Source organism: Protopterus annectens, chromosome 2.part1, assembly GCF_019279795.1.
Source record: "Protopterus annectens isolate FY-2018-M chromosome 2.part1, PAN1.0, whole genome shotgun sequence".
NCBI lineage: Eukaryota > Metazoa > Chordata > Ceratodontiformes > Protopteridae > Protopterus > Protopterus annectens.
Window position 1 is genome coordinate 1029222970 of NC_056729.1, and position 27073 is coordinate 1029250042.

The following is a 27073-nucleotide window of genomic DNA, read 5'->3' on the forward strand; positions in this document are numbered from 1 at the left end:
GCTGGTGAGAGGTCTGCAGGTTGAGGTGGAGTCACCCACTTTGATAGCATGTGTATGGTTAATGAGCCAATTTGCGACCCAACTAACAACAAAGGGGTTGACATTTAGGTGGGTGAGTTTGTCAATAATGCCTGAATGGGGGATTGTTTCAAAGACCGTCGCCAAGTCCAGATATGCTGTATGCACAGATTTGCCCTCTTCTGTGGTCCTGGTCACATTTTCAAAGAAGTCTACTAGGTTTAACAGGCATGATAAACCCTTTACAAAGTGGAACTTGGTTGGACCAAGGGTTTGGAGGTCACATATATCTTTATTTATGAGGTCCATGATGATACATCCCATGGCCTTGCAGATAAGGCTAGTCAGGCTTTTAGGTCTATAATTCCCCAGATCTGTTGCTAAGCCTCCCTTATGGAAGGGGATAATGGTTCCAGTTTTCCACTCAGCTGGGACAAATCCTGTATTCAGGCTGTGGTTAAATAGGGTGCCTAAGAGGGTTGCTAATTCCTGCTTTAGTTTGTTCAGAATGCAGCCTGGGATGCCATCAGGACCCATAGAGGCTGTTTTTTTTTTACCTTAGACAGAGCTTTGATGACCCATTCTTTAGATATATATGGCAGGGGAGCTGTTGAAGATATGGTTTCTGATATGTTTGTGGGAATAAAGGGGAGAAATGTTTGCCAAGCCTGTCTACTAGTAGGTTAGCAATTTCTGCAGGATCACTGTGTGTGATATCATTTGTCACTAGTTCAGCACATGTCTGGGTCCTACCTTTTAGGCAACGGATGTAGTTGATGAAAACCTTATGGTTATCCTTAGCTGTGTTTGCTTAATTTTTCTTTCTCAAAATTGTTTTTTATTATTCAAATAGATGCGACTGAATTCCATAGTATTTATACATAACATCTTAAATAACTATGTACACTATTTACATTAGCCTGACACTATAACATATCTTAATGTATACAGTTACTTTATAAGTATGTCCAATCGATTACCAGAGTGTCTGATCAATTAATGTATAGTGTCAATCAACGATAAGACTTTTCCCCAAGGGTTGTAGATAAATGGCTTTGGATAAATTCTTAGTTCTTTAATTTTAATTTCCAGTAATGCTGTGGTTGTTAGTAGGCTGTAGAAGTCTTTCAAAGTTGGTATTGTATTTGTATTATATCTTCTTGTTATACACTTCCTTAAAATTGCAAGTATAGTCCATACTAGATACATGTTTGACCTATTCAAATGAGGACCTTCATTCACATTTAATATTACAAGAGCTTTGGTTAAATAAAATGATTCATTAAATAAAGCTTGGAGAAAGTTATTAATACCATTCCAAAATGGCTTAATTTTAACACAATCAAAGAAAATGTGGTTTCAATCTGCAGTGTGTACTTGCTCACATCTCCAACATATTCCCTTTATGGAAGAACTAATTTTACTGATTCTATCTGGGGTTAAGTATGTTGTGTGCAAGGATTTCCAATTAAAAACTTTCCAGTATTGTATAAAGGATGTATATTTTATCGATAGTAAGATATTTATTTTAATATCTTCAGCTAACTGTATTGAGTGTCCTTTTGTTATATATTTCCAAGATGATGTTTTGAGTGCTGTTTTATAGTTTATCACTATTTTGTAAAATTCTGAAATACTGTTTCCCATGTCAGAGTCATTATATATGATTTCATATATGTATTTCATAAATTTAGGTATTTCTTTAAATAAAGAATTGTTAATTATTCTACTTAAATCTTGTGAATATGACAGAATACTCTGTAAAGTTAGTCAGTTCTGTTGTGGAATTTTGTATGTTTTTATTACTTGCATATCTAAAACTTTTAGTTCTTTGATACATTGGAGCCAACAAACAAATCCTTTCTGTTCCCAGGAATTAATCATTTGTTAATATATTTTATGTGGAAAGTTCTTTGTGACTATGAATGGTGTTAAAAGATCAAACCAGATTTTTAAATCTATATTTGCATTAATAATTTTCCTAAATGAGTCAATGCAATAATTAATTATATGGGTTTTAGTGGGTTTAGTTATGTTATATTGCATACTAATACATATGTGCCATGGCAAATAGTTTTTATCTATTTGAATTTTTTTGCAAATAAAATTAATTTATTGATATTACAGTTAGTAAGTCTTTCCAATTTGCAATGTAATTTGGTCTTATCCACTCTGAGACAGTTTTAGATATTGATGCTTTTATATATGTTTCTATATCAGGAAAGTTTAGTCCTCCCTGTTTCCATGGTCTGGTATGATGTATTAAAGCTTTTCTGTTTCTTTTGGAAAACCATAAAAATTTTATTAGGCATGAACTTAATTCTTTAAGCATATTCCTTTCTGGTAACAGTTGTATTGCCAAAGCTATATATAGGACCTTGGGCAGTAAAACCATTTTTATTAACTGTAATCTGTCTTCAAATGTTAATATTATTTTGTTCCATTTTTCCACAGAGATTTTAATTGTGTTGATGATATTATTGTAGTTTTTTTGACTAATTCATTATTATCCTTGCATAACTCAATTCCTAGATATTTTAAGGTAGATTCTTGTTTCCCTATAATGTGATCCCCCCTTAGTCTGCAGTTCTTTTTTTTATTTAAAAATAAACATTTTGATTTTGACTTATTGAAATGGAGTCCTGAACTCATGTGAAATTTGTCAGTTAATATATCTAATTCTTTTAATGTCTCTTTTGTATTAGATAATGTTAGTAATATGTCATCAGCAAATAGCGTTACTTTAGAATTGTATTGTTCATAAACATCTATTCCTTTGATTTTTATATTGTTAGAAATTGAATCTGCCAATATTTCAATAGCCAGAGCAAATAGAATTGGTGACAAGGGACAGCCTTGTTTAGTGCCTTTTGTTATATGTATAGATTCAGAGGTAAAAGGACCTAACTTGACATACGCTAAATTCTTTGTATATATATTCTTTAGGAGATGAACAAATAATGCAGGAAATTCAAATAGCATTAGGATTTTGAATAAATAGTCCCAGTGGCGGCTGGTGACTTCAAATCACAGGGGGGCTGCAGGAGACAGCTGAATGGGTGGGGTCAAGGGGGTGTGGTCAACCAGAAAGGGGAGGAGCTATGCACAAAACCACAAAAAACTAACTTTAATTAAATACGCTGCCCTGGGTGGCAAACCATCATTATGAAAGTCCAATCAAGACAAAAATAAGTGTAGAAGAATAAAAATATTTCAATGCATTGGCTGCATGACAGCTTACTTAATATCTAGATGGAAACAAAAGGTTGTGAGGCATGAAAAAATAAATTACTTTTTAAATACATTACTGGAATGCCATTCAAAATCAAGTATAAGAAAAACCAGAAGCACTCAACTCAAACCACTTCTCCTTGCACTGCAGTCCTAATTATAATATATTCAGCTTTATTAAAGTACCAAGTAACATGCTGAAAGTAGAAATCTATGTGATGCCCCACTTGTAAAAATGTTTCTTATCCAAAAAGACCTGCTGCCTGACAACTTGTTTCATGGGGAAAACATGATAAAAGTAAAAATGAAAAGCAAACAAGAAACAAGCTCAAGATACATTGCTTAAAGGATTACTGTACAGGTTATGGACCACACATGATTGGCATTCTGTTTAGTTTACGGGTAAAGTCTGTAGAGATGACTGGAAGTCTCCAACAAGTGTAATGAGCTTTTAAAATAATGGAATCCTGTCCTTTAATACCCAAGGCTTATACATTATCTAGTCAAGTATTCTCTGCATGGCAACAACAGAAAGGCTTTCAATGTTGGCAATTCTTTAACAGTATGCTTATTAAAGCTTACTTGCATCTTACGATCTCAGACAAGCTTACCTTATGGTCATTAAAGCATTGCTACTTAAACACAGAGCAACAGTAATAAGCATAAATCAACAGTACAAAAATATGACAGAAACCAGACCATTCTGCAAAATCAAGGACAGATGAAAAGCCACTGTAGTACTTATGCAGTGTGTCCTCCCCATCCAAGGTAGATACAACTACTCCTTGCCTTGCTTGGACACATCCAGAGTCACTACATGGGGGAGTGGGGTGCAACAAGCATGTCACAATTTGAAATCTCACTGGCTGACTGTGATGGCCCTGACACATTTGTCATACCTCTCAACCTCAAGAGCAAGAAATCTGGACAAAGCCATACACAGAAGCGGGACAAAGGCCCAACAATAAGGACAATTTTTAAATATTGCTCTAATAAACTTAGAAAGATAATAGAATAGGTCTTGCATTAGTATAAATTTTCTGAAGGGTATAAAATCTGAAACTCAAATGTCTGTCATTTTCTAACTTCAGTCTTTAGTGATGTCACTAATTTGCCAAAAAACACAATTTTATGAAAAATGGACAAAAACGTGATGCAAAAATATAAAATAGACACACAATACAGCTGCTACCTGTCAAAAGAAGGGACACTTTAATATTAGTACTGCTACCTTGAGCAGCTGACAAAATATAAAAGAATCTACATGCATTTCAAGTAATCTATAACTTTGATTATTACAGTTATTTCTTAATTGTAAACCCTCCATGTTTTCTTCCAAATTTGCAATTTTGCGGAGGGATTATAAGGGGGAAGAGCAACATTTTGAGCCAAAAATTGGGGACAGTTGAGAGGTTGGCCTAATTCTATAAAGCAATTTATTTGCATGTACCTCTCAACCTGTTAATGCAGTAAATCTGAACAAGGCCAAATATATTGGGGGCACATATAAACAGTACTAAAAATTGCTCTTGTATAAATTGAGACAGTTGATAGAACAGCTCTTACTTTAACATGCATTTTTCTGAAGGTTATGAAGTCTGAAACTTAGAGTGACTTCTGGCAAATCATTTAGGAATTAAAACTACAAATTTTATGAACAAACCAAAAATAAGAAGCAAAAATCTATTCATTCTTTGAAAATCTGGACAGTTGGGAGGTATAGTTCAGCTGGGCCTGTCTGAGTTTGCTGCCCTTCCCCTGACAAAATAATGGTTGAATGGAGCCTCTGCAGCCATTCCAATGAACCATTATACTTGGCTATTTCACTCCATTTACCATAAACACTAATGTGCATACTGCTTTACTTCTATGATGAGTTGGACTTCATTTGAAAGTTTTATTTTGTATTTTACAGCACAAACACTAAGTCATCTGTTAAACAAAGCAATGCAGTCTCACAATGAAAACTTAGCATTAAAACTTCTCTGCCCTTGAAACTCACATTCATTGAAACAGCATTGAAACCCACATTCAAAGAAAATACATTTTGCCAGTGGCAGATAAAGATTAATTTTGGGCTGTTTTCGAATCATAGGCTCCTTGCATATGAAACATACATGTGCTCTTTGATACACCTTCCTCATTGTACTAAAATTATATTCCTTGTACAATACAGTACACTTGTTACAGGATGTTTTAAATTTGTTTTGAACATTTTTTCCAGTAAGCAATGAAACAAACCATATGCACCCATAATGGCAAAACTGCCCAGTTGAGAACATTTATCATAAAAAAGTCTACTCAGACTTCCACAGTCCACCATTATTAGTAAATATACACAATTCCACAGTCCACCATTATTAGTAAATATGCACAATTCCACAGTCCACCATTATCAGCAAATATGCACAATTCTACAGTCCTCCATTATCAGTAAATATGCACAATTCTACAGTCCATTATCAGTAAATATGCACAATCTCTGAAGTCAGTCATCTAAATAATTCCACATTAAAGAAATCTGTAACTAATGAAGTGGTTGCTGCTAGCAATCACCTTTATGTTTCATGGTTTCATCGAAAAATAAAGTGTCTGTTGCCCCGCAGGAATAAATTGTCTATATTACATTAAAAAAATGATAAGCTAGTAATAATATTGCAAGAGGAAATGGATGGCAAACTGATAACGAACTCATAGTTAGTATCTTCACCAAGGAGAACATTCTCAGTACGGCAGCATCTACCCCTTGTGGGCGTAGAACCCACAACCTTCTGCATCAAAAGCAAGTACACAGCCTGTTGTGCTATAGTATTAACTTGGCAAAGCACTAAACTTCTATTCCCTGCAGCTCTCAGTTCCTTGTAAAATCTACTCAATACTCAACTGCATCTCAACTTCGCAGCTCAAGAAAACTGGAAAAAGCCAAAATGTATTGGGGGGGGGTCAAAAGCCCAAAAACAGGGACACATTAAACATTGCTTGTATAATCTTGGAAAGTTGCTAGAATAAAATGTTGTGTTGCCACCATATATTTTACTGCCAAGGTCCCTGAGCAAAAACAGTCAGAGTAACATACCACTACGCCACATCAGCTGCTTTGTAAAAGAGGAAGACGGAAACTTAAATGGCTATCATTTAGTGAATTCAGTTCTCACCATAGCTGTCAACCTCTTAGTACAAAACACCTGGACAAACCCAGTAATGAGGGAATACAGCCCTCAAACATATTCAGTGAATTCAGTTCTTGCCATAGCTGTCAACCTTAGCACAAAAACCTGGACTAAGCCAATAATGGGGAATACAGTCCCAAAAATAGGGACAAATTTAAAATATTCATCTTATAAACTTTGAAAATTGCTAAAAAAAAAAGGTTGTGCTACTATGTATTCTGAAGAACATGAAGTTGGAAATTCAAATGCCGGTCAATTTTACTGCGGACAGAACAAAACAATTTTCAGCAGAGACGCAGGGATTAAAACTGCAGACACGTCTTTGTAAAATGGCAGGGCACCAGAGCAAATCCACACAAACACAGGCAGGAGATGCAGACTCCACACAGAAGCCACCCCAACAAAGAATCAAACTCGAAAACCTATAGCTGTGAGGCAACAATACTACCACTGCACCATCAATTATGCAAGGAATTAAACAGTCAGAAACCCGAAGTCTGAAATTCAAATGCCTGTCAATTTTACTGCGGACAGAAGAAAAACAATTTTCAGCAGGGATTAAAACTGCAGACACGTCTTTGCAAAATGGCAGGGCACCAGAGCAAATCCACACAAACACATGGAGGAGATGCAGACTCCACACGGAAGCCACCCCAACCAAGAATCAAACCAGAAAACCTATAGCTGTGAGGCAACAATACTACCACTGCACCATCAAATACGCAAGGAATTAAACATTCAGAAACCCTCAAGTCTGAAATTCAAATGCCTGTCAATTTTATTTAACATTTTTTAAATCAGGACAGTCTGACTTGGAACAAATAAACAATTTTCAGCAGAGGCCCAGGAAGAAATAATGCAGACATGTCTTTGTAACATGGGAGGACACAAAAGCAAACCCACACAAACACAGGGAGAAGATACAGACCCCACAAAGAAGGAACCCCAGCCAAGAATCAAACCCAAGAACCTGCAGCTGTGAGGCAACAATGCTACTACTACACCATCAAATATCAAGCATTGCAACATTTACAAACCACAGATATTATGAGGAACAGATCAGATCGAATATGAGGCAAAATCTGAAATTTTTTACAAATGGTGGTGGGTAGGGAACTCAAGTCTTTAACACCTGCATACAGGGTACAGGGTTCAAGCCTGAGGCATTCCCTACCACACCACCATAAGCACCTGGGGCATTTACACACACACACACACACACACACACACACACACCATACACAAACTCAGTAAAGCACAAGCACCATACACAAACTCAGTAAAGCACAAGCACCATACACAAACTCAGTAAAGCACAAGCACCATACACAAACTCAGTAAAGCACAAGCACCATACACAAACTCAGTAAAGCACAAGCACCATACACAAACTCAGTAAAGCACAAGCACCATACACAAACTCAGTAAAGCACAAGCACCATACACAAACTCAGTAAAGCACAAGCACCATACACACACAAATAAACATTGTAAATTAAAAAGCACAAACTCCATACAAATAAACATTGTAAATTAAAAGGCACCTTACCTGAATACATCCAGCTAACGACATCATTCCCAAGCAATACTGAAGACCCGCGAGATCCCAATGCTCCTTCCCGACGCGAGATCCCAATGCTCCTTCCCGACGAGATGCTCTGTCCCGAGTCCCTGCTGCTCCTCTTGCAGTCTGACGCGACCCATAATCCTGGCAGTCTGTGCACTGTAAAAGTGCACAGATCGCCTCCTTGTGTCCCCTATGGGGACGGCCGGACTGCCTTGAGCATGCATAGACCGACAGTAGTCGGGACTCGGTCTATCATGCGCGAAGTCCGCGAATTTTGAAAAAAATATTTTTTTTTATTTTTCAGTTTTCTTTCTTATTTTTCTTTCTTTTCTTATTTTTGAGGGGGCTGCAGTCCGGCAGCCCTATGCCACGAGCCGCCCCTGAATAGTCCCAATTTAGGGAATCAAAGGTCTTCTCTATAGCTAAGCCAATTATGAGTGTTTATTTTCTTTATTAACATAATCTATAAGAGAAAGTATCCTTTTAATATTGGCATGTGTGTGTCTATGATATATAAATCCAGTTTGATCATTATTTATTGTTTTGAATAGTGGTATTTTCATTCTGTTAGTTAATATTGTCATAAATATCTTATAGTCATTATTTAATAATGATATAGGTCTTTATGAGGTACAGAGGTTTGGGGATTTGTTTTCCTTTAGGATTGGTGTGATTAAGGAATATCTCAAAGAGGGTGGTATTAAAGCTTGTGACTGAATTTCTAATAGAATTTTATGGAAGAGGAATAGTATCTTTGAAGGAAAAGGTTTATATATTTCCATAATTATACCATCTATATACCTGCAGCTTTATTATTTTTACCCTCTTTTATTATATCTATAATTTCTTTGTAGGATATGGGTGCTTGCAGATCTAGTTTTAATTTTTTTTTATATATTAGAAATTTTTTCATCTAGATTTAATTGATCGATATGTATGTTTTCTTTTTGGAAATGTTCCATATTGTGATTTCTATAGGCATCAAAAATGTCACCTATATCCGAGACATTTTTCCATTTCTTTTCATGGAAGATGCTTTTAATGTTATTAGCTTTTGATTGCATTTTGATTCTTGTGGATAAATTATCTAGATATTTGGGAGAAGTGGCCAAAGTATTAATTTTTAGTTTTTCTAAAGCTAAACTACTTTTATGTGTTAGAATTTTGTTGTATTTATTGTGTAATACTTCTACTTTCTTTTCACCTCCAAATGATTTAGATTTTTTTCAGATTTTACTGACAAAAGTTTGGATTGTAGATCTAATAATTCAGAATCACATGGCTCTGATTTTTTATACAAAGTTAGGGTTTTACCATATATGCAAGTTTTTAATGAGTCCCATATCATTATTTTATTTATTTCTGTGGTATAATTTATATCTAAGAAGAACTGTAATTCAGATAATAACCTGGGTTTGAACTCTTTAATTTCAGTTATATATGCTGGAATTCTGGAGTTAAAGATTAATGGTATGTGCCCATTTTGAAGTTTTAGTATCAACTGTGGTCTGAAAAGGGGCAGGGAGATTGAGAAATTAATAATTTTAGAGTGTAAGTCATGGGCAGCAAATATTTTAGCTATTCTAGTTTGGGCACCAAATCTGTGATCTTGATGGAAAAACAACAAAGATTTATCTTCTTTAAATTTGAAAGCATCTACAAGATGAAATGATTCTATCCACTTGTTTAAATCTTTTGATACAGCAGATGTACGCAGTAGTCTTTTATTTGTAGATTCAGAAATATCAAATATACAGTTAAAATCTCCTCCTAATAATAATTTGCCTTTATAATTATTGGAAATTAACTGCAAGTGTTTTTTAACAGTTCCAATGCCTGGGAACCAGTATAGATTGGCTAGGGTCCATATTCTGTTATTATATTTAACTATTACTAATGCCATAAGGCCTTCTTTATCTTCATACTTATAAATGATTTCTGGGTTAATCACATTTGTTTTCCATAAAATTCTTACCCCTTTTGTTTTTGTGTTATAAGTGGATTGCACCAATATTATATATTCCTTAGTATTCCATTTGTAATTGTCATTTGTTTTGAAATTAGTTTCTTGAAGGAAGACAATTTGTGCTTTGTTCAGTTTTAAATATTTCAGTAGATTTGATCACTTGCTAGGACTGTTTAAGCCATTGGTATTTAAAGATAATAAAGCTAAATCAATCTTAGGTTATTTAGACTATGTATTTTTTGTTTTATTGTGACTATTAAACATTTTCCTCTGATAACTATAAAGTATATGTTTGATCTTTTAAAGGAAATTATCAGTTTTATACTTTGAGTGTTTACTAATAAAGTAATGTTTTATAAAAACACAATGAACCAAACAGAACACTCTCTAGATCAACACTGGCCCCTATAAAGGCTGTCCCTCCTTAAGAAATCCTCAGTCCAACTCAGCCAGTGGCTGGTAGACTTCCCAAAGCACACTCTGTTCAAATAATGCAGGCAGTTCCACAAGTGTAAAAAACAAATTTAATGAACGAGTAGACAGTAAAATAAAACACAAACTGTTGGATTTAGCGCTTTCATTTCCCATCAGGAGACTTCATCAGAATCAAAATCATATCCTATGTTCATCATTTAAATAATTACAAGTCGTTCCTGATTGGGTATTTAATCATTAATTTGACTCTTAATGGTGAGTGGTGAATTTCTGAGTTGATTTTTATTTTGAAGGAGATAGTTGTGATCTGACCACATCAGTGAGGACATGATGGGGGGGGGGGGGGGACTTGCAGTGCAATCTTGTAATGTTGGTGAGTACTAGGTCCAGCATGTTTGAACCTCTAGTTGGAGCATGCACTATCTGGTTGAGGTGTTTGTTTTAATACAATCCAGGAAATGTTGTGCCTGTGAGTTTGAAGCAGTGTATGTTTCTCAGGCTATAGAGGGGTAGTTAAAGTCCCCCATGGATAAGGTTGGATAATGAGTGTCTCCATTAGGTCTAGTGCAACTTATGAGATTTGTTGGACATAGATGGTGACGTATAGTTAGCTAGGATTTAGTAAGGGACTTTATCTATGGTGACTTGCATGTGGATGAACTCCAGGACATCATCCTGTTTAACCATCCTGGAGGGATATTTGTTGCTGATGGAGATCAATACACCTCCACCTTTACACCCTGTCTTTGCTGCTGTTGGTTTAAATGTATAGAAGGCACTATAGCCTTGCACTGCCGAAGTACTTTCTGCATCTTTAAACCAAGTCCTGGTTATAGCACAGAGGTCTATATTCTCCAGAGTAAAGAGAACTTTTAGGGTGTGGAGTGTTTTTCTTGAGGCTCCTAGCGTTTTGCTGTGTTGGAAGTGTTGCCATTTTGCATTGCCTAATAAAGGTTCTAAGGTTGTGGTTAAAGTTGCAACCCATATGAGAAAGCCCAGGGAAGAGAGGTGCAGACTATCCTTGGTAAAGCAACATGGTCTGTTAACCATGTCCTCCCATGCTGACAGATATTGAATGCCCCTGGAATGACATCAGAAAGTAAGCCAATTGTTAAAATAAATCATTTTTGCTCATACTGTGGCATCATCCTTGCTGAAGGCTAAATGCTGCTCAGTGCAAAGCACATACCTGTCTGTGAGACTTACTCAGAGAGATCCATAATCTATCTTTTCATATAGTCCAGTGAGATATGTCTCTGGTCATTTATGCCCATATGGACTATGATAGAATCATACTGGTTCCTGTCGTACAGTGACTTAAGTCCATGCGTGATATTGCTGATCTTGGCTCCAGACAGCAGCTGACCATTATCTTCTCCTTGTCTAATTTGGTGATTGAGGTAGATACAGATCTGTGTTGTACAATGGAATCCCCTATGACATGAGTATTAGGTTTGTTGTTGCTTTTGGTTTGTGCTTTAGAGATAGCGGACTATAGGTATTTATAGGCTTAGGAAGTCTTTATGGTTTGGGATTATTTGTTTTAAGTGCCTTAGCATACGATAGTGTATGTGTGTGGTGAGCAGTGTGTATAGAGAATGCAGAGTGTGTATTCTTGACAACCTTGTTTATAGGTGAAAGTTATCCCTCCAAGGAAGTTGTGTATGCACATATTGTTAGTTTCTTTAAGGATTAAATGGCTGTATAAGAACATAGACAGTTGCTACAGACATTTGAAAATTGCATATCCATGTTGTCTAGACCTGTATTTGGGTGGTCTATTATGGTTTAAGGACTGGTTTTACAGAGGTCTTATGGGGTGATGTCTGGGGTTAAAGGCAGATGTTAGTGCTAACATATGGTATTAGTGTTCAGCGGGAAAACTAGCTGTTTTATAGGTACATTTTACTGCCTAAGCATTTGCTTCTGTACAGGGCACAGCCAAATGCTGCTGCATGGTGAGCAGCTTTGCACAAATCTGCCTAAATCATAGCAAACAGAAAAAAGCAGAATACTGATTGCTGTGCCGTCTGGCCATTAGACAACTATACTTTGAGCTCTCCTAAAGTGAGACAAGGCAAACACCTTCTGGCACAAGAAAAATTATCCTGGACTGCATAATGTAAAAACACAGCGAAAAGGACTCTATAGTGCAATTCAACAACAGACAACTATGTTCTTGGCTAGATCTCCCTTCTGCAAGGTGATAGAGAAATTAATCAGTTCAAAAGACCAATACAGAGAGAAAAACAGTGACTTATCTGTCACAAAATTAATTAAATGCTTTAAAATGCAGTCAAACAGTAACAAATGCAAATAATTGCTAGTGCAAAAACTCAAGTATTGCTTAACTGTTTTTATTGTATATTGTATTCATCTTCAATGTTTGTAAATTTTTCTTGCTTACTTGTACTGTGGAGCTTTTCTCCCTGGGCCTCCATTGAAAAAGGGCTTTTGCTCAGATGGACTACCCCAGTTAACAAATGGCAAATAAATAAATAAATAAATAAATACATAAAGTGGCTTAACTCAGCCTGGATGGCTCTGGATGCAGTAGAAACATTTTAAACTCTCAGGCGAGACTGCCAAGCATTGTTGAACTCTGTGAAAGTGAGCACAGATCAGTGTAACTATAACTAATTCTGTGCCCTCTGGCCAATAAACTATTATATTCTGAGCTCTCATAGCATACTTCCCAAGTCAGAAAGACCAGGCAAACACCATCTGCCACAAGATGGATGATCCTGGACTTCCTATTGTAAAAGCCCAAAAGAAAGTCTCTTTAAGTACACTTCATCAACAAACAAATAAGTCCCTGGTTAGATCACCCTTCTGCAAGGAGATTTTGAAACCAAACAGTTCAAAAGACCAGCAAAGAAAAAGAGTGATTTTTCTGTCACAAAATTAATTAAATGCTTTAAAAATGCAATCAAACAGTAGAGATCATAATTATTAACAAGTGCAAAAAATCAAGTAAGGTAGCTTATTTTAGCCTGTATGACTGTTAGATTTGTTTGCCAAGCATTGCTGAGACCTGTGGAAGTGAGCACAATGCAGCATAAGTATGCCTAAGTTACAACCAGCAGAAAAAAGTGGAAAACTGACTCCTGTGCTCTCTGGCCAATAAATGACTACAATTTAAGCTCTCCTGGTATGCTTCCCAACTCAGAGAAACCAGGCAAACACCTTCCGCCATAGGATGGATGATTCTGGGCTTTCTAATGTAAATGCAACACAAAAAAATTCAACAACAGCCATATATAACGAAGAAGAACAAAGTGCAGACACACATAACCTTCCTGCAGAATAGCAAGTCCAACTAATGCAGCACAGAAATGCAGTGCTTATACAAGGTACATTACCCACAGCAAACATAATTCCTTTGTTTCTTCACCTCCAGATTCCACAAACTAAACCTAGTGCAGATTTGTTACAACGATAATGAAGGCTGTACATATGGCACAACATGTAGGCTTAGGGTACTGCTTGTCATATATCTTTTCAGGCTAGTGACCAGAGTGTGGAAGTGAGCTTCATCCCAGTATATATTACTGGATGAGATAAATCATGTGTGTTGATCCTTAGGTACCATTGCATGCCTAGGTCTTTCAACATGAGTGCTGGAAATTCAAGTATTAACATGGGTAAGCCTTGGAATCAGACAGTTGGCATCTACACGGCAATCAGTGAATTTTGCCTTCTATCTTCTCGTACTTGCACATTTCATCGTTTAGCAGGACTTGAGGTTAAAGGCTATGATCTACCAGGAGCAGATAGCTACTCCAAGTAAGGAGGGCACATTGTGAAGATATGTTACATGTGAGACAGATGCTATGGTCTGTCTATAAGCTGGGTAAGTAAACATGGCAAAGCTGGAGTCACATGGCTAAGTCCTTAACAGCCTACAGACAATAAAATTAAATAAACAGTATGTAAAGCTGAACAGAAATAGGTATTGATAAACCAGAAAATGATAAATCTAGAAAGAAAATAAGCAATAATGGTGATAATGAAACAAAATGATAGATATATTTCATACATTTTTTTGCTTCAAATTGCTAACAGCCTCTTAATGAAAGTATTAATTGCTTGTACAGAAGAAATAAGGCAGAATGAAGTCATATGTGTCTTTATCTGTTTGTATTTGGGAGTTAGTTAAACAGCTGTAATTTTGACAAAATAGTTCTGGCAGTCTGTCATAATATTCAGAAGTTACTGTTATTAACCATAATGTTTTATGTCCAGACGCAACTTCATTGCATTGATAGCACAGCCATTCACAGCTACAGTGGAAACAATAGTAGTCAATGCTGTTTATGTTTATTTACAAAAACACAAACCAAATGAACCAAAAAATGCAAGCATGAACTATAATTTACTTTTCTCAGTTTCCGAACCATTGAATAGTTATATCACAAGTGAATCAAAACTCCATCTAAGAAGAACACTGCCAACTGTCACCAAAGCAATTGTATAGAGATTGTAGTGCATAGAGCATTGTGATTACACCCTAATTACTGTTAAATGACACCCTGGATCAGTGCTACTTGAGCACAAGACCTGATCTTAACAACGCTTAGAAGGATGCTTAACAAAGATCGCTTCTGGTCAGTAAACAGCAGCAGCAGAACATGAAATGGCTTCATTTCAGCTCTCTTTCTGTCTGCTGTCTGCTGCATTACAACCACTATTTCAGAAATAAACTGCTTCCCTTAGACAGTGATACATAATGATTAAAACCACTTTCCCGTTGCTTTACCTGCTTTCAAAGCTGGGATAATACTTAGCATTTTTTCTTTTACTTTTCTGTAACAAGTAATACGTGAAGCAGATAAATCTCCATGCACTACAAAGAATTATGATTGGATCTCAGATTGCAACATACTATTATTTGTTCTCAACCTAGATGCCAAGATTCACTTCTCAAGCTTTGCTCTCAAGGTAAATTTCTTGGCATCCATATCTTGAACACATAATAAGAATGTTACGATCAGAGACATGATCATAAACAACCATTACAACACAGTTACCAACCAATGAAGTAAATAACTTGCAAAGCATATTAGCTCACTCTTAAATACAGGAAGGTAAAGCAATAAATACAACAGTTACTGAGAGAGCTAAATCTGACATGCATTCAGCAATCCATAACATACCAGGTGCATTATGTTATTGTTTGAATGCAACAAAAATACACATGCATATAATGAATTAAATTCTGAAATACATAAGTTAAGTGGAATTAGCGGGGCAGAAATAGTAGAAAGTAGTTCAGCAAATGATTACTAAGTTTCCAGATAAAAGAGGCATTAAATAGTTTGGGTGACATCCATTATATCATAGTCACCACTATCGATCCCTTTTCATGATGTCCTATGTATCAAATGCACACTCTTGTTATCTGTTTGATGAGATTGCGTGCATGAATGGGACATCACTGTGGTAGGTCTGGTTCTCTGTTATATGGTAAGTGTTGGCTACTGCATCAGAGATATAGTGGGTCTACCACAGCAATGCATTCGTAGTTAAAAAGTTGCTGATGGGTATTGTAGACTATGTGCAGGTAGGTGTATTTAGCAAGTATTGTACAGGCTCCTCATTTATTATTTACATATATTAAAAATCCTAAATATTAGCTACAGTTTTCATTACTTGTGCTTTTTCAGACAGTTACATTTTCTTACTCTCCTTACCAGCCTGTATTCTATAAAGCACACAGTTATAAACCAAGCTGTATGTAAAACTTTCACTGTATGTTTAAGGTGGAACACATCTTGCTGTAGGAATTCTGCTTTATGTTTTTATAAACTAGTATTTCATTCTGAATTTGTGTCATGAACAATAATTATAATAAGAGTATGCACTACAAGTAAACATCTCTAATAAGAAACATAATTGCTTCTCAAATTTATCAATTTTAAAAGCACAACACAATTAGAGTAATTAAATTACACAAAACTTGAAACAGATGGCAATGGCGTGTTGAATATTACTATTGCTGTATTTAGTTATTGACATTTCATATTTATGATGCCTAATTGATAATCAAAGTCTTATTTCCTTTTTCACCTGAAATCTTATATTACTTGCCAGGGAAATGATGGATAATTCTCTATAATAAATAAAATAGAGATATAAAAATGTGAGGAAGCGTGTCCTGAAACAGAAGAATGATGTAAACTATCCCTAGGTTTAGAGCAATGATAGTTAAAAAATTAATATGCTGTTGTTTGAATATACAAATGCAGCACTACTGTTGTTTTCATTTTAACAATGGACTACATAAAAACTGTATAATAGTCGACTCACTGAGACAGGTGTTTCATCTGCCACTAAAGCATGGAATAGAAACTTACATTTTGCATGCTTGTCACAAAGTGCTGAAGCTCTCATGTCGCAAAGCCGAACGGATCCTTTGCTACTGCTGTAGACAAAGAGGTTACAGTGGTAGGGGTGAAACTCAGCCGCTGTAATCACTTCTGTTAGGTCCTCCATATTGGCAGGCTTGATATCTACTATATCTGAACAGAAGATTAGTTAAGGAGAATCAGTGTTTAATGGTGCAATACAACTTGTAGATTCATTGTTTTGAGAATATACTAGTGTTTATACTATAATAGCTAGATATTTGAAGATACTCTTACTGCAATTATAATTTTGTTTTTTGTACAGATTTTCCCCTGCCCCATGACCAACAAGCTTCCTCTTCACTTGCTCTGTTTGTCCATTTGTTCCCTTGGGAGGTGAGAGCCCTACAGCTCATTTGTTACTCATAGAGAGGACAGCAGAACAGCTAATAGTGGTGCTTCCTGTTTCATAATAAGTGTTGTAATAAAGTAACACAATAGACCCTTAGTGAACTCAAGATATACTGTGCAAATGTAAATATATTTCAAGGTTGCTCCTGAAATGCATTTCACTACTATATCTTAGGAAGAAATATTTAGGGCTTCAATAAATAGGTTGTGCAACTCCTAAAACATCAGACTCTCACTGTGTGTGGTAAATAACTTCACTGTAAAACCGCATGCATTATCAATTTTTACACATACAGTAGAGTTTATAATGCTACGTCACCACTACAATATACACATATATACACGTACACACGCTATATATGCATGCAAATATGGTGGCAATGCTTGAATCGCAACATTGAAAAACAAACTCTTCTCCTGTATGCTCCCAGACTATTCCTCAGAACATGCTAAGTTTAAAACAGTGTTATTGAAAGGGGCAAGCCAGCCCCCCTTCCACTAATTATTTATTCTAATTTTGAGCTCACACAATCCCAGAGGAGAGGGCATATAACCCAACCCCTGGGATTGTCTGATCTCATGCAAATATGAAACACCTGTTTTGTCTACCAAAGCATGCCGACAAAACAGAGGTCGATTTTACTTTTTTTCTTCAAACACCTTTATTGAATTATCACTTGTGACATAGGCAAACTTACATTCATATAAAAGTAATCAAACTGTATTAACATAAACATTATACTTCACATATGTTGCTATATATCATATAACCTAAGCAATATTACATAAATTATTAAATTATTGTCTTTTTTAAACAGAAACATCTTTATTAAACCATCACTTACAACATAGGCAATTTTACCTTAAATGAAGTACTTGCAGCTATTCCCTATATCTATACCTACATCTCTTCTCTTTCTCTCTCTCTATATATATATCTCATCCACACACTATATTCATAGAGGAAGATATACAGGAAGACATTTGTTGACATACAATTAATTGTCATTGATTTAAGCTGATTCATTTCATCAGAACTTAATAACTAGATGTGTTACACATTTCTGTAGTGTATGTATGTATGTATGCAAATGAATGGCAATTCGTACTTGTTTGTTATCATACACAGTGCAAAACCAAAGGTGTACTGTGTGTTGTCAAGCTCAGGGGACTGTGGTGAAATTGAATTATTCCTTTTCCTCACTGTTGTTTGATCTCTGAGCTAGTGTATTTAAAGTTGTAAGGGTGCAAAGTGCATAATCTTCATACAGGGGTGTAGGGGACTTGCCACTTGTAAAAAACACAGTTTTTACTATTTTTGCTATACTAATGAGTTTGATGAGTTCTGGTACTTTTGATGGCTGTGTAGTGCAATATTTTGAATCTCATTGTGGTGCACATCAATGATTCAATACAGATCCTGTGTGCGTATGTGTATGTAGGCATCCATATTTAAATACATGCATATATGTGGTTACCTGCCTAATGGATGAATAGCAAAAATGAAGACAACAGACTAAGGACAAATGTGAAACCATGAACTGTCTAGCAATCAAATTACTGAATATGTCAACAACAACGAAATAAGAAAAAATGGCAAATTACCATGAAAGTGTAAAAGAAATGTAGTGCATGGAGAGCTGTGATTATACTCCAAAATCAGAAAAACAGATAAATCTGCAAAGTGCTTCTGTAATGTGAGACCCGATCGTAACAGCTGTTACACACCCCTAAGCACCGTTACAGTTGGCTCTCATCCAAGGGATGTTCCTTCACTCTGAACATTCCCTGAATATCTTGCCTCATATTCTGTTTGTGGAAATTTAAAGGTGTCAGTTTGTAAGTTACTCAATTACTGCAGAATTTAAAAATTTTCCCTGACTTTTTTGTTTTATCATATTACTTGTGTGACAGTACACATTAAGTCCTTTACTGGCTTTCAAAATCAGTAAAACACATGACATTTGTTTTCTTTTGTAAGTGGCATGTACATGGATTAGATAAAACTCCATGCACTACAAAGAGTTATGGTCATGTCTCAATGATCCTTACCGTTTATTATATATCATGGATGCCAAGATTCGCATCTTGAGTTTTACTCTCAATGTGAATTTTTGGAATTCATGTTTCGAGCATGTAATAATGTGGTTACAGTCACAGACCTGATCATATTCCTCTCCGTTACACAAATGCAGCAAAGCTGTTTCCATTGCATATTACATGGAGGTTATGCCTCTGCATCCTTTGTGTGAGGGGCAGTGTCCAATAATCCTGGACTATAATTACAATAACTTTGAAGTCACAAAATAAAATATCTAAAATATTGTATGATCTTGGAATTAGTATAATTTGATACGGGATGGTGAAGCCTTCACTCTGAGTGAAGTTACAGCCCCAATGAAAAAGCACACTCAGTAAATAGCAAGCAAATAATTAAATCAGAATATTTAAACAATTCTTTTAAGTGAACTGTAATTAAATGTGACAAGTACATGAGAAGACAAGTGATTTTGATGTTTTTTTTTTACATTTTTATAGCTATGCTTGTTAGTTTATAACTATATCAAGGTCCTCAAAACTGGAGAAAGGTGACTATAGAATAGTATCTCTGCAATGAAGAGCAACAGTATGCTGGGAAATTTTCCTCATCCTGTATATTTAAACTGTTGAAATGCTGCAGCAGTACTGATGTTATTAAACAGAAGTGGAGAACATGCAAAGAACATTTCTGCACAACCTTTCATTGATGATCTAGCGTCTGTTTTGCTGTCTGAGGTAGTCAGTAGAATGAAGAAAATCAGCAAAGTAAATAAAATGTCTGAAATATGATGAAGGCAATGCATGCTAAGTGAAGAAGCAATGGAAATATTACCTTCTGAGCAAATGATTTCTATGAATATTAGATGCGGCTGTAATGCAGGGACATAATATGTAAAGGATTTTTATTATGTCTGTGAAGAATTAGTCTTTTTTCTTTCCTTTAAATGAAAATAATTTTACATATAAGATAACACACAATCAGAGGGAACTATGGTATGGTTTATTAAGAAGTACCAATTAAGGATGGTACTTTTTCAACTTACAGTTACTTATGCATATGCTGGGAAAGTTGACAAAAATGCTTACACTTGTCTTCACTTCAAAGTTGTCTTAAGTCAGAGGGATGGTATTCATAGTCCTTATGCGATCGCTTTAAGAGTAGCCTTGCTATCCACGAATGAGTGCAGTTAATCCTGAGCAAATGAATGCGGAATGAGATGTAAATGAGGACTGATGTAATGCAGTGTAGGCTAATAAAGAATTCTCTCATCTATTTGTGATTCATAGTGAAATTTTCTCGCTTTTCCTCTCCATCTGGCCCATAGGGTGAGCGGCACCTTAATAGGAAAGGCTACCATTTCATCAACTACTAGCTGGTGTATGATGCATAGAGGTGCATCCCGGTAGTGCACACGATTCCCATATCTGGCACACTAGTTCATTCTGCCACCTCTTTATGTATTCTAGGATGCCTAGTGATCAACTTGTTGGTAAGTGGAAATATATTTTTTTCTTTTTTCTACTGTATTTAAGTAGTTATTCACAGCAAAAATATTGAATACTAAACCACTTTTCCTTTGCTTTGGGTCTCCACTTTTCTCTCACTCTCTCTTTTTTTTCATTTTTCAGGTGATGCTGGATATCCACTGCAGCCATGAGTCATGGCACTAGTAAGAAATTCAAGTGGTGCTGCAGAAGACATCTACAACTCCTAACGGTCCCAAACCTGCATTGCCATTGAGAGGTATTGTTTTAGGTGCCTAGATGAGTCTGGGGGTGCCTTTCAGTATGACCCAGCTACAACATTCATAGGTTCTTAGGTTCATAGGCGGTTACTAGGCTAATAGACTTAAAGCCCTTACAAGCCTAGCCATATTGATCCTGAGTTGCCCCAATTGACGGAGGTCACTGAAGCTTGCAGAGGTAATAGTTTATGGTAGTTGATACCAACTTCCTTTGTCCTGGATGGACATGGGCACCACTCCCAGGAGTGAATTTGTGGTCACCCATCCATTGATCTAGGTTGTGATTGAAGAGGGTCAGGGAGGGGCTCTGTTTCACGTGATCTGGAAGCTTGTTCCAGAGAAGTGGTAGTCTCTGGGAGATGTATCTATCTCTCCAGCATGACTTGTTCATGTGAGAGGCTAGGTTAAGATCCCTGGAGTGAGTGACCCACCTGCAGTTTGATTTATGAATGTGCATCATTTCCATCAGGGTCAGGTCAGAGACTGCCCTGTAAGCCATACACAGGTCACCTCTTAGCAACCTGTAGGAGACAGAATACAGTGACAGGGCTGTCAGTTCTTCTGCATAAGACTTGCTTTTCATACCCTGTAATTTCTTGGTGAGAAACATCTGTGGTCTCTCCAACTGATGCAGGTCTCTAGTGAGGTACATCAAAAGGGATCACTGTACTTAGTCACAGGTCTGATGAGGGCTGAGTATAATGGAATTATAACATCCTTAGAGCTAGATGTGCTTTAGTTATAAGATATGGCACATAGAAGGATTTCCTTACTACTGAAGATATGCAGTTATGCGGTGGTATCAACCTGAGTACCCAGATCACATACCACTAGGTCTACACTTGGGGGATACGGTCTATAATGTAATTGGCAGGGATGTCAGCTTTCCCAAAGGGAATAATAATACATTAATTTTCATTTAGCTTTAGTCTGTGGGTTTGGCACCGATCATTTGTCTTCATTAACCCTATCTGCAGTATATTAACATCATTTAGGGACTCAATGATTGCTCCCAGTTTGCAGTGATCAGTGAACCTGGTCATCCAAATTTGCCTAGACTTCTGAGAAATAAATTCTAAATAGAAAGGGATCCCACACAGATCCATGTGGTATGTCACTGGTGACTGGTCTTTTGCTAGAGGAGAAGTCATCCACAATGACACTATGTGCACTGTTGGTGAGCCAGTTGGCTACCCATCTGGTAATGTAGGGGTTAGTTCTCAACGGGACAAGTTTCTCTATAATACCTAAGTGGCGGAATGTGTAAAATACCTTGTCTAGTTCAAGATAGTAGGTATGCGCTGTCTTTCCCATGACAAGGGCCTTGTTGACTTTTTCAGAGAAGTCAACCATGTTTAACAGGCATGATTTAGCTTTAAGGAACCCCAACTAGGTTAGGTCCAGAATTTGATTACCTATGTCCTTGTTAAAAAGGTCCATAATGATTCTTTATATGGCCTTGCAGAAGAGACTAATCAAGCTTATGGGCCTATAATTCCCTTGTGCAGATGGAACATTGTTGCTCTTCTCCATTCCATCGGAACATAGCCGGTTCATAGGTGTGTACTAGGCTAATGGCCCTGGAGCCTTTACAAATCTAGCCCATAGGATTACCATGCATCGTGCCACCTAACCTTAGCTCCCAGTGCCTCTGTCAAGTAGAGCCACTGGAGGGATCCCCGGGGTGAATTTTCTATTTCCCATCCACTCATCAAGGTTTCTCTTGAAGAGGGCCAGTGAGGTGTTCTGTTTGACATGTATGGGAAGTCTATTCCATAGCAAGGGCAGTCTCTGGGTTATGAACATGTCCCTTCAGTATGTTCTCTTGATTGTGGTAATGAGGTTGAGGTCACTGGATCGTGTGGTGCGGAGGGATTTGGATTTCTTTAGATGTAGTATTTCTAACAGAGCTGGATCAGACATGGATTTGTATATCAAGTCAAGTCAAGAGTGCCTCTAAGTAGGTGATATGAGAGAGCTTAGATGGTGTTTTTTGAGTCTGACCATATAGGACAAGTGTTTAAGGCCTAGGATCCTCTTTGTGGGGTACTTTTGTGGCCTCTCCAGTTGTTGCAGGTATCTAGCGAGGTACATGCCAAATGGGGTATTGTACTCAATGATTGGCCTAATAGGGGAAGAGTAGAGGAAGACAATGACCTCTTTCTTCCTGGATGCAAAACCCTTAGTAATGAGATGTGTCACACAGAAGGAATTTCTGACCACAGTAGCAATGTGGTGGTCAAAAGAGAGGCTGCTGTCAACCTGTGTTCCCAGATTTCTTATAATACCTTCTGTGTTCAGTGGACTACCATCGATGTGGTAATTCATGGGAACTGGGTTTTTCCCAAAGGGGATGACGACACATTATTTGGCATTGTGCTTAAGGCCATGGTTCTGACACCAGTTGTTGGTCTCAGTGAGGCCTTTCTGTAGGTTGTCAACATCACTTGGGGAGTTAATAATAGTTCTCAACTTGGAATTATCTGTGAACTTTATCAGCCAGAGACCCTTTGTGTTGGTCTGGACTTCAGAGAAGTAGATACCAAACAGGAGAGGACCCAGGACCTAACCCTGAGGGACTCCACTCATGACTGGTTGGCAGTCTGACTTGGAGTCCGCTACTTTCATACTGTTGGTTCTATCTGTAAGCCAGTTTGCAACCCGCCTAGTGATATAGGGGTTGATGCCTAGCTTAGTGAGTTTTTCTATGATTCCTGAATAGGGAATGGTATCAACCGCTTTGGCCAGATCAAGGTAGGCTGTATGAACCACCTTGCCTTCATCTACAGATCTGGTGACTGACTCAAAGTAGTTGACCAAGTTGAGCAGGCATGATTTACCCTTCACAAAACCAAATTGTGTGGGATCCAGAGTTTGGAGATTCCCTATATCCTTGTTTATTAGGTCCATGATGATGCGTTTCATAGCTTTGCATATCAGACTCATCAGGCTAATGGACCGATAGTTCCCAGGGTCTGTAGTCACTTGTCCTTTGTGGAGAGGGATGACTGTAGCAGTGTGGCATTCGGTAGGAACAAAGCCTGAGGTGAGGCTGTGATTGAACAGGGCACACAGATGAGATGCCAGTTCACTCTGTAGTTCAAGTAGAACACAGCCAGGGATATTGTCAGGTCCCATGGACGCTGTATTCATGGCCTTGGACAGTGCTTTTTAAACTATGCAGCAGTAATACTGAGTACCTGGCAATGTACTGTTATTGTGATTGGTTCGTTGGGAGGGAGAGGGGTAAAGTTGGCACTGAACCTGTTGGCCAGTATATTGGCAATATCTGTTGGCTCAGTATAGGATGTACCATTGTGTAATTAGCTCAGAGCAAATCTGGGTATTGCCATAGAGAATCTTTACATAACTATAGAAGGCATCATGGTTGTTTTTACTATCTGCTGCAATTCTGTTTTCATAGCTAGCTTTAGAGGATTTGATGATGGATCTCAACTTTTTGTTGCGGCTGATAAAGGATTTTTTCCAGTCTTGGGACTTCACCTTATTCCACATCAGTTTCCTCCTTCTGTTGTACAGTTTGTTTATGGTAGGAGACCACCACATTGGCTTCCTTTTTTTGGAGGAGAACATCTTTGTTCTATTGCGTATGGCGAGAGCCATACATTTGTGTACGTGTTTGTACAGTGCATTGGTGTATGATTCGGCAATCATGCAACTATCCTCTATTTGCATGGGTGCCATGAAGTTAGCTACCTCTGTTTTTAGGAGCCCAAAGTTAGCTTTGGAGAAGTTTTTCATGCTGGTTACCTTTGTAGGGTTGGGGGTGGGTGGGAGGGATGTGGATTTCTAGGGTGATTAGTTTGTGGTAGGATCTAACCAGGGAGGCATGAACTATTGGTGTAGAGCAACGGTCGCTCATGTTAGTAATGACCAGGTCAAGGATGTTGCAACCTCTAGTAGGGGTAAGAACAAGCTGGTCCAGGGCATTTGAATTAATAAATTTCAGGAAATGTTTGGCAAGTGTATTGGTACATGAGTATTTTTCACAGTTAATGGAGGGGTAGTTGAAGTCGCCCAGTATGAGAGTGTTAGGTTGGACCCTAATATTCTCCAATGTGCTTAGGAATGTGGAGTGCAAGTCTTGGGGCATTATTGGGGACCTATAACAGGCTACGACCTGAATCGCTGTCTTATTCAATGTTAGCTGCATCTGAAGTGTTTCTGATGCGTTATGTTGGGCTACCAGTCTGGAGGTGTGCGTATCCTTTATGAATATGGAAAAAACACTGACTTTGGAGATTCGGTCCAAGTTCTGGGGCCGAAAGGTGTAGAATGAGTTATAGCCTGGTAGTGCAGGAGTGCTTTCGGCTGCCTTGAACTAGGTCTCTGTTACAGCACAAATGTCTATGTTCTCCATTTTAAGGAGTGCTTCGAGCGAGTGCATTTTCAGATTTAGACTTCTAGCGTTGAGCAGTATGACCCTCGGATTGCATTTGTTTGTAGCTGTTACGGTGGTAATTTGGTCTTTGGAACACCACCTAAAAAGGCACTATAGGGGTGACAAGAGCCTTGGCCAGTATCCAGAAGCCCAGGGGTGACAGATGCAGGCCATCTCTGCAAAGCATCGAGGTCTGTTTATCATGTCATTTCAGGCAGACAGATACTGGATCCCCTTAGAATGACACCAGAAACCTAGCCAATTGTTGAAATTGATCATTTTCTGCTTGTACTGTGATATCATTCTGGGTGATGGTAGGATGCTGCTCAAGGCTAGGGCCATACCCGCCTGGGCTACATAATCTGAGATCTCCTCCATGTCTCTTTTCATGTAGTCCAGGGAGGTACATCTCAGGTCATTCACACCCACATGTACAATGACAGAATCATATTTGTACCTGTTGTTGAGAGACCTGACTGCATGCATTATGTGGCGGATCCTGGCACCTGACAGGCAGTTGACTGTTACTTTCTCCTTATTTAACCTAGTGAGTGGGACATCAGTGTGCCTCACTATCGAGTCACCTATGACTAGTGTGTTGGGCATGCTGTTCTGCCTTAGGGGCTTTGGTTAAGTGGCACACTGTTTAGGAGAGTTATGTGTCTCGTGATTAGTGTTGTGTTGTGGTGGTCGAGTGCGTTTCTACCTTGGAGGTCTGTGGTTAAACAGGGATCCAAGGGGTCTGCTAAGTCATGTTTTAAGTTGTTTAAAAGGCAACCTGAGGTGTTGTCTGGTCCCATTGATGCTGTGTTTTTGGCCTTGGAGAGCAACAAAATGACCTGCTGTCTTGAGATAATAAGCTGAGGAATTGTAGCAAGTATACTTTGGAGGATGACTGGAGGGGATAGGGGGGTGAAGTTTGCTCCAAATCTGTCAGCTACCAGGTTGGCTATTACCTCCTATTGAGTATGGGTGGTACCATCCACAAGTTAAGAGCATAGCTGGGTATTCCCTTTTAGATTTTGGATGTAGTTAAAGAATGGCTTGTGATTATCCTTAGCTAGGGAGGTTATTTTTACTTCATAATTAGCTTTGGAGGACTTTATAAGATCTCTAATTTGTTTGTTTAAGCTAGAGAAGGATTTCTTCCTCTGCTGAGCCAGTTCCTCTTGTTCTTGGACATTAGTTTTTTTCTCTTGTGGCTTGTTTTTTTTTTCATCAAGACCTGGTTTAATCTTGTCAGATACAGCCGATTCTACACAACTGCTTAAGGGGTTATACAGGGCATTGTTGCACACCTCTGCATTGCAGTCTGTGTTATCTGCATTTGATGGGGCTTTGAAACTTGTTATACCACCACTTATTCGGAGGTAATTTATCTTTGAAAAATTCTTATGCATTTTTCAGCTTAATGGGATATCTGGTCTTATAATTACATTGAATGAGACTGATTTATGGTCCAATGTTACCAGGGAAGACATCAACCGGGGGGGGGGGTGCAATGCTCTCCCATGTTAGTGAGTACTATGTCCATGACATTTCAGTCTCTTGTGGGTGCGCTGACTAGCTGTTCCAGAACATTTACACTGCCTGTGATATAAATAAGACCATTAGATCAGCATACTTCTGCCACAAGGGTGCAGAAAAAGCCTTCTTAATGTTGACTAGCTGGTTTGGAGCCCAGTTGTAACAAGACTATACAAACTACCTACAGCTACCAGATATAATGTAATGTAACACA

At 37.6% G+C, this 27073-nt stretch overlaps 1 protein-coding gene across 1 annotated transcript in view; it reads right to left on the minus strand.

Moving 5' to 3' along the window:
- LOC122794315 (serine/threonine-protein phosphatase 2A 55 kDa regulatory subunit B gamma isoform) overlaps positions 1 to 27073 on the minus strand; it is a 1556815-nt gene that overhangs the window by 478594 nt on the left and 1051148 nt on the right. Inside the window, exon 6 of the mRNA XM_044062611.1 lies at positions 16744 to 16908. Coding sequence (XP_043918546.1) covers positions 16744 to 16908 — 165 coding nt within the window. The remainder of the gene's footprint in view (positions 1 to 16743; positions 16909 to 27073) is intronic.